Source organism: Tachyglossus aculeatus, chromosome 6, assembly GCF_015852505.1.
Source record: "Tachyglossus aculeatus isolate mTacAcu1 chromosome 6, mTacAcu1.pri, whole genome shotgun sequence".
Taxonomy (NCBI): Eukaryota; Metazoa; Chordata; class Mammalia; order Monotremata; family Tachyglossidae; genus Tachyglossus; species Tachyglossus aculeatus.
The window spans coordinates 6,946,248-6,954,970 of NC_052071.1; the positions used below are offsets into that span (position 1 = coordinate 6,946,248).

Sequence of the window (8,723 nt, forward strand, 5' to 3'; positions counted from 1 at the left end):
GAGCCCCACGTGGGACAGGGACCGGTGACTGACCTGACTGGCTTGGATCGACCCTAGAATTTAGAACAGTGCTTGCTTGGCACATGGTAAGCGCATAGCAGGTACCGTGCTAAGAGAAGCAGCGTGGCTTAGTGGAAAGAGCCCGAGCTTGGGAGCCAGAGGTCATGGGTTCAAATCCCGGCTCCGCCACTTGTCAGCTGTGTGACTTGGGCAAGTCACTTCTCTGTGCCTCAGTTCCCTCATCTGTAAAATGGGGATTAAGACTGAGCCCCCTGTAGGACAACCTGATCACCTTGTATCCTCCCCAGTGCTTAGAACAGTGATTTGCACATAATAAGGGCTTAACAAATGCCATTATTATTATTATACCCTAAAAAAGGGGCGAGGTTCCACAGCATATGTGTGTCTGTGTGTGCTTCATCCTAGCGTCCGGCGATGGAGTTCACCGTCGGACACACGTGGGACGGGGTGGCTGTGAGCCACGAGCCCGTGAGCGTCACCCTGAGCGCGGAGGCAGGGGGCTTGCTGCTGGGGGTGAGGGCCCCCCTCTTCGACGACCCCCCGGCCCCCGAAGCGGAACCGGGCCGCCCCTGCGACCGACTGTGGGACTATGAAGGTGCGTCTGACCCGGGAGGCCTCCGGCCAGGCCCACCTGTCACTCATGTCTTTTAGATTGTGAGCCCACTGCTGGGTAGGGACTGTCTCTATATGTTGCCAACTTGTACTTCCCAAGCGCTTAGTACAGTGCTCTGCACACAGTAAGCGCTCAATAAATACTATTGATGATGATGATGATGTCACCCCTCCTATACCCAACCCGCCCATCTCTCACAGAATCCGGTCAGCTGTCTTTGTCTCAGTCTCTATCTCTCTGTGGTCTCTCGCTCCTTGTTTCTCTCTCTCTTACTCTTTTTTTTTCTCTCTGTCTCCAAAAGTGGTTGAAGCATTTTTCCTGAATGACCGAACTGAGCGGTATTTAGAAGTGGAACTCTGCCCGTAAGTATCAATCAATCAGTCAATCAATCAATCATTTATTGAGTGCTTACTGTGTGCAGAGCACTGGACTAAGCTCTTGGGAAGTACAAGTTGGCAACATATAGAGACAGTCCCTACCCAACAGTGGGCTCACAGTCTAAAAGGGGGAGACAGAGAACAAAACCAAACATACTAACAAAATAAAATAAATAGAATAGATATGCGCAAATAAAATAGAGTAATAAATATGTACAAACATATGCATATAATACATGTACAGGTGCTGTGGGGAAGGGAAGGAGGTAAGATGGGGGGATGGAGAGGGGGACAAGGGGGAGAGGAAGGAAGGGGCTCAGTCTGGGAAGGCCTCATGGAGGAGGTGAGCTCTCAGTAGGGCCTTGAATAAAGACCGGTTCTCTTTTGTTACTTTAAAAAAGGCTCTTTTTCCCCCCTGAGGTGAAAATTGTAGTTTTTGTCCATGTTTTTTTTTTTTTTTCCCCCCACTAATAATCTGTTTTGGCAGGGTAGGTGACCATTTTGAAATTATCCAACAACCCTAAACACTTCCCGGTTTTTCTCCCTGATGCTAAACCTGTAGCCATGTTACTGGCCTTGGCACTCTCAGAACAGATTGGCACTGTCTAGATTGGAAACTTGTTGTGGTCAGGGAATGTGTCTCTCATATTCTTATATTGTACTCTCCCAAATGCCTAGTACAGTGCCCTGCACACATTAAGCGCTCAATAAATACGATTGAACGAATGAATGAAACACGGCCTTGTGGAAAGACCCTGGGCTGTGGAATCAGGGGAACTGGGTTGTAATTCCAGCTTCACCACTGTATGCTCCATGACCTTGGGCAAGTCATTTTACCTCTCTGGGCCTCAGTTTCCTCATTGATCCAAACAAAGGCTCAGGTGATGTTTTAAGTATATGACTTTTAGGCAAGCCCTAGGTTAGTGGCTTGTAAATTTTTCCTCAAAAAATAATAAACCCCTCTTGATCACATAGGAATTTTTTTGTAAATGTCATATAGGTTTCCTCTCTCCTAGCAGGGTGCGTGGGAATTGGGAAGAGCAGGAAGAGCACTGTGGCCAAGTGCAAAGATCCTGGTCCCTGGAGTGGGAGGACCTGGGTTCTAATCCCAACTCTGACACATGTCTGCTTTTTGTCCATGGACAAGTCGCTTCACTTCTCCGGGCCTCAGCTTCCTTTCCTCATCTGCAAAATGGGGATTAAGATTGCGAGCCCCATGTGGGGCATGGACTGTGTCCAGCCTGATGAGCCTGGATCTACCCCAGCACTTAGAACAGTGCCTGGCACATAGTAGGTGTTTAGCAAATTCCATTAAAAAAAAAAAAATCAGGGTGAGGGGGGCGATTTCTTTTTTTTTATTCCAATAAGTGCTTACTGTGTGTCAAACACTTTTCTAAGAGCTGGGGTAGATACAAATTAAGTAGGTTGGACATTGATTGACCCTGTCCCACATGGGGCTCACAGTCTAAGTGGAAGGAAGAATGCCCTGAATCCCATTTATTGATTGATTGATTGAGCCTCATTTGGGACAGGGACTGTGGCGTAGTGCATAGAGCACGGGCCTGGTAATCAGCAGGTCGTGGGTTTTAATCTTGACTCTGCCACTTGTCTGCTATGTGACCTTGGGCAAGTCACTTCTTCTCTGGGCCTCGGTTACCTCATCTTTAAAATGGGGATAAAGACTGTAAGCCCCGTGTCATTGTTATTATTATTATTATTATAAATATTGTCATCCACACCAGCACTTAGAATAATAATAATGGCATTTATTAAGGGCTTACTATGTGCAAAGCTCTATTCTAAGCACTGGGGAGGTTACAAGGTGATCAGGTTGTCCCACGGGGGGCTCACAGTCTTAATCCCCATTTTACAGATGAGGTAACTGAGGCCCAGAGAAATTAAGTGACTTGCCCAAAGTCACACAGCTGACAATTGGCTGAGCCAGGATTTGAACCCCTGACCTCTGACTCCAGAGCCCGTGCTCTTTCCACCGAGCCACGCTGCTTCTTAGAACAGTGCTGGCACCTAGGAAGCGCTTAACAAGTATCGTTAATATTGTTATTATTTTCACAAAGTAATACCTATCATTGTGAAAGGCAGCAGGAACCAGAGTTGATTTTTTTACTGAGCTCATGACAGATTTTCATTTCAACAGACACGGGCAGCATCTTGTCCTTCTGCTCTCTGGGAGAAGAAACGTCTGGAAAGTGAGTGATGAATTCCTGGGCCGACCACCCCCTTCTCCTGGAAACATCATCCAGTCTCGGCTTCACTGGCATCATCCTCTCCTGGTTCTCCTCCTCTCTCTCTGGCTGCTCCTTCTCGGTCTCCTTGGCGGACTCCTCCTCTGCCTCCCACCCCCGAACCGTGGGGGTCCCTCAAGGCTCAATTCTGGGTCCCCTTCTCTTCTCCAGATGCACCCACTGCCTTGGAGAACTCATTTGCTCCCATGGCTTCAACGACCACCTCTTTGTGGATGATTCCCAAATCTCCATCTCCAGCCCCGATCTCTCTCCCTCCAGGACATCTCTACTTGGATGTCTCACTGATACCTCAAACTTAACATGTCCAAAACTGAACTCTTTTTCTTCCCACCCAAACCCTGTCCTCCCCCTTGCTTTCCCGTCACTGTAGACAGAGCCACCGTCCTTCCTGTCTCACAGGCCTATAATCTTGGCATTATCCTCGACTCATCCCTCTCAGTCCACCCACGTATTCAGTCATTCACCAAATCCTGTCGGATCAACCTTCACAAAATTGCAAAAATCCATCTTTTCCTCTCCATCCCAAATGCTACTGCGTCAATCCAAGCATTTAACCTGCCTTGTCTCGACTACTGCCTCTTCGCTGACCTCCCTGCCTCCCGTCTTTCCCCACTCTAGTCCATACTTCACTCTGCTGCCCAGATCATTTTCCTACAAAAACGTTCAGGCCGTGTTTCCCTTCTCCTCAGAACCTTCCAATGGTTGCCCATCCACCTCCGCATCAAACAGAAACTCCTCACCGTTGGCGTTAAAGCCCCCAATCACTTTGCCCCCTCCTACCTCACCTCGCTATTGTTCTACTACAGCCCAGCCCGTACACTTAGCTCTTCTGGTGCCAACCTACTCACTGTACCTCATTCTTCTCTAACTTGCCACCGACCTCTCACCTGCATCCTGCTCCTGGCTTGGAACTCCTTCCCGCTTCGTGTCCGGGAGACGATAACTCTCCCCGCCTTCAAATCCTTACTGAAGGCAGATCTCCTCCAAGAGGCTTTCCCTGTCTAAGCCCTCATTTCCTCTTCTCCCATTCCCTTCTGTGTCACCCTTGCACTTGGATTTGCTCCCTTTATTCACCCCTCCCTCTGCCCCACAGCACTGATGTGCTATCCATAATTTATTGATTTCTATTAATGTGGGTCTCCCTCTCTAGACTGTAAGCTCCTCGTGGGCAGGCATCTTGTTTACCCAGTCTGTTATATCATCCTCTTCCAAGCGCTTAATTCGGCGCTCCACACACAGTAAGTGCTCAGTAAATCCGATGGGCATGAGTGGTATCCAGCCCACGGGGCGCCCGAGATCCATCTCCACCCTGTCTTCCCGTCCGCAGCAAAAATTGCCTCTGGCGTTCGAAGTGTCCCGATCCGGCGTCCGATGGGAAGGAAAAGCGCATCTGCCCTGGAGTTATTTCCCTCCAGGCGTGAACAAGTTCAATTCGTTTGCAATTCACGGATCGGGAGCGGAGAGAGTGTATGAAGCTGCCTACCCTGTGCCTCCAGCGGAAATACGGGAAGGACAGAAACCTGATTTGTAAGTGGAAAAGTCATCCATCGCACCGTTTCCAAATCTGCGGAAACGTCTCAGGAATTGCCCTTTAATTTTTATTCTGTTTGCTTTATGGTATTCGTTAAGTGCTTCCTTTGGGGCAGGCACCCTACGAAGCACTGGGGTGGACACAAACTAATCAGCTTGGGCACAGTTCACATCCCCCGTGGGGCTCACGGTTTTAAGAAGCGGGGAGGGACAGCGGCCACCTTGTCCCCATTATACAGATGAGGAAACTGAGGCCCAGGGACAGTCTGGGGCCAGAGCCAGGAGTAGAACTTGAAACTAAGTTCTGACACCAGTGCTCTTTCCTTTGAGTTACACTGCCTGCTGCCTGCTGTCCAACTTTTTTTTTTTTAAACGGCTTTAAGTGCTTCCTATGTGCCACATACTGTTCTAAACGCTGGGGTAGATACGAGCTGATCAAGTCGGACACAGTCGGTGTCAATCAATCAATCAGTCATATTTATTGAGCGTTTACTGTGTGCAGAGCACTGTACTAAGCGCTTGGGAAGTACAAGTTGGCAACATATAGAGACAGTCCCTACCCAACAGGGAGCTCACAGTCTTAAATCCCCACTTTACAGATGAGGTAACTGAGTCCCAGAGAAGTGAAGTGACTCACCCAAGATCACCCAGTGTACAAGTGGTGGTGGCAGAATTAGAACCCAGGTCCTTCTAATAATAATAATGAGAGTAATAATAATAATACTTGTTAAGCACTTACTATGTGCCAAGCACCGTTCTAACCTCTGTGGTAGATAAAAGTTAATCAGATTGGACACAGTCCCTGTCCCACGTGAGGCACACACTCTTAATCTGCATCTTGCAGATGAGGTACTGGAGGCCCAGAGAAGTTAAGTGCCCCGCCCAAGGTCACACAGCAGACCTGGGAGTAGAACCCAGATCTTTCCGGCTCGCAGGCCCGGGCTGTATCCGCCGGGCCACACTGCACCTCTCCTTAGCCCCTCTCTGACCGCCTTACTTATTTTCTCCCCAGCCACTGCCTAGAATATTTCAAGCCTCTTCGTCTGAGCACTTTATTTGGGGAACAATGGGGGCAACCGGAGTCAGAACTTTGGAAGTCCCTGGAAGTGGCAGAAGAAAGCAGCAAGGGTCGTGAATGACCGGAAGTGGGGTAACCCAGTTCCAGGCTCGACGAGAAAGTTCACCCCACCCCGTTCGGCGACAGCACTCTTCAGCTATTGTGGATGATAATAATAATGATGCTTTTGGCGTTTGTTAAGCGCTTACTCTGTGTCAAACACTATACTAAGCGCTGGGGGACTGTGGCTCACATGGGCTCACGGTCTAGGAGGGAGCACAGGGATTGAATCCCCGTTTTGCAGATGAGGAAACTGAGGCAGGGGAAGTGACTTGCCCAGGGTCATACAGCAGGTGTGGCTGAGATGAGAACCCAGGTCCCCTGACTCTCGAGCTCGGGCTCTTTCCATTCTCCCCAGCTGCTGGAGTAAATGTGCCCAAACAGTCTTGGTTCTGTCACTCAATCAATGCAGTATTTATCGGGCACTTGCTGTTGCCAGAACACTGTACTGAGCCCTTTGGAGAGGACAGGTAGTAGACACTATCCCTGCCCTTGAGGAATTTCCAGTCTACTGTGTGCAGAGCACTGTACCGAGCACTTGGGAGAGGGCAAATAGTACACGAGTCCTGCCCTTAAAGAACTAGTCTGTGTGCAGAGCACTGTACTGAACGCTTGCAAGAGGACAACAGAGTTTATAGACATGATCCCCGCCCTTGAGGAACTGACATTTTAGTGGAAGGCAGTTATTAAAGTCAGACACAAGGTAGTAGTACCTTATTAGAATCAACAAGTCTTTTCATCTCCTGCAATCTTCAATTTCTGGACATGATGATGGCATTTGTGAAGCGCTTACTACGTGTCAAACACTGGTCTAAGCGCTGGGGTAGATACAAGCTAATCAGGTTGGACACAGTTCCTACCCCATGTGGGGTTCATAGTCTTAATCCCCATTTTCCTACCCCACGTGGGGTTCATAGTCTTAATCCCCATTTTACAGATGAGGTGATTGAGGCCCAGAGAAGTGAAGTGACTTGTCCAAGGTCACATAGCAGACAAGTGGCGGAGCTGAGATTAGAACCCAGGTCCTTCTGATCCCCAGGCTTGTGCCCTATCCACTAGGCTGACATGAGAAACAGCGTGGCCCAGCAGAAAGAGTCCAGGCCCGGGAGTCAGAGGACATAGGTTCTAATCCCTGCTCTGACAGTTTTCGGTCGTGTGACCTTGGACAAGTCACTTAAAGACTCTGAGCCTCAGTTTCCTCAACTGGGAAATGGGGATTCCATTCCTATTCTCCCTCCTACTTAGCCTGGGAGCCCTGTTTGGGACAGGGACAGTGTCTGACTTAATTAACTTGTACTTACCACAGTGCTTGACACAGAATAAATGCTTAACAAATACCACAGTTATTATTATTGTCATCATCAAAGTAACCAAAATCTGGCCGGTTCCTCGGTCCCCCAACTTTTATGAAGTTCAACATCGTTGTTGTAGTCTGAGGACTTTGCCATAAATCACAGTCGATTTAGACGTAGAATTTTGGGGGAACAGCGAGGCAATCGGGATGATGCAGTAAACTCATATATGAACGTTGTAATTTGTGTGCTAATAAAGGGCAACTGGATGTGTAATCAATCGCACTTACATCCCCAAACCACTTCAGGATGTTTGAGTAGCCAGCCTTTGCCCCTCTCTGATGCCAGCCGTTGAAATGGACTGCACTCGGTGTTGTAAAATGATTGCCTTTAAATATGTGTAGCTCAGTCCAGCTTTATGAAGGTTTGCTTGCTCTGAAATGAGCACTGATCTGTCTAACAGACCTAGAGCCAGAGAACAGGTGGGTAGTGGGGCTGGGATTAATCTGAATTGAAACAAAAATTGTGCTGTGAAGAAAAAAATCAATTCAATGTATTTATTAAGCTCCTACTATGTGCAGAGTACTGTACTAAGCACTTGGGAGGGGAAAATATAACAGAGTTGGTAGACTCATTCCCTGCCCACAAGGAGTTTACAGTGTAGACTCAATCAGTGGTATCTATTGAGCGCTTACTGGGTGCAGAACACTGTACTAAGTGCTTGGGAGAGGAAAATTCAACAGAGGTGGTAGACACGGTCTTTGCCATATCCCATTGTTTAAAATGTGCATAAATGCATTTCTTCCCAGGGTTTGGGGTTGTCTGCAGCTGTTGAAGCCACCAGTTTCTCCACTCCCACCTGCTTAATTGACTACAGATGGAGTGAGCAATCAATCAAAAGAGTATTTATCCAGGTGTGTTTTCCTCCCCTCTAAAAAGTACCATCAATCCCGGCTAGCGAAGCCTCTGGCCTAATGGAAGAGCCCAGGCTTGGTGATAGACCCTGTGTTCTGAAACCATCCCCCTCACTTACCTGCCGAGGGGCCTTGGGTAAGTCATTTGACTTCTCTGTTCCTCGGTTTTCCCATTTTTAAAATGGGAATCCGTAGCCTGTTTTCCCTCCTTATCTAGACCAGTTGCCCCATGTGGGACACTACCTATGCTGATTATCATGTATCAGTCATTCACTGGTATTTATTGAGCACTTAACTATGTGCAGAGCACTGTACTAAGCGCTTGGGAGAGCCCAGCCAGGTTAAGTGCTGGGAATGTAGTAAGCGTTTGAAACAAGTTCCACTATGATTATTATCATGAGGAATTTTCACTCAAAATGGGCCTTCCATTAATGTGTAACTTAATCACATTGAATGCCCCAAGAGTTAGCCCAGATCGGGGCACGGTGAGTAGTTTCTCTTTGCTTTGGATAGGCAGCCATTGGAGGTTCTTGAGGAGTGGAAAGACGTGATTTTGTTGATAAATCATCTGTGCAGCAGAGTGAATTAAGGACTG

The 8,723-nt window shown here is 48.1% G+C and overlaps 1 protein-coding gene across 1 annotated transcript; it reads left to right on the plus strand.

Moving 5' to 3' along the window:
- The first annotated feature begins 430 nt into the window (after window positions 1-430).
- Window positions 431-6,099, plus strand: C6H4orf33 (chromosome 6 C4orf33 homolog). Its single transcript, XM_038748354.1, has 5 exons — window positions 431-616; window positions 936-996; window positions 3,167-3,218; window positions 4,603-4,802; window positions 5,818-6,099. The coding sequence occupies exons 1-5, from the start codon at window positions 436-438 to the stop codon at window positions 5,942-5,944; spliced, it is 621 nt and encodes a 206-aa protein (XP_038604282.1). The 5' UTR covers window positions 431-435; the 3' UTR covers window positions 5,945-6,099.
- Window positions 6,100-8,723: the final 2,624 nt, after the last annotated feature.

What these genes read in the sequence shown, in the direction of transcription:
- C6H4orf33 (XM_038748354.1), top strand. Translation starts at nt 436, where the DNA reads ATGGAGTTCACCGTCGGACACACGTGGGACGGGGTGGCTGTGAGCCAC. An exon ending in CCGACTGTGGGACTATGAAG is followed by an intron (nt 617 to 935) that starts GTGCGTCTGACC and finishes TGTCTCCAAAAG; the next exon opens with TGGTTGAAGCATTTTTCCTG. An exon ending in TTAGAAGTGGAACTCTGCCC is followed by an intron (nt 997 to 3,166) that starts GTAAGTATCAAT and finishes TCATTTCAACAG; the next exon opens with ACACGGGCAGCATCTTGTCC.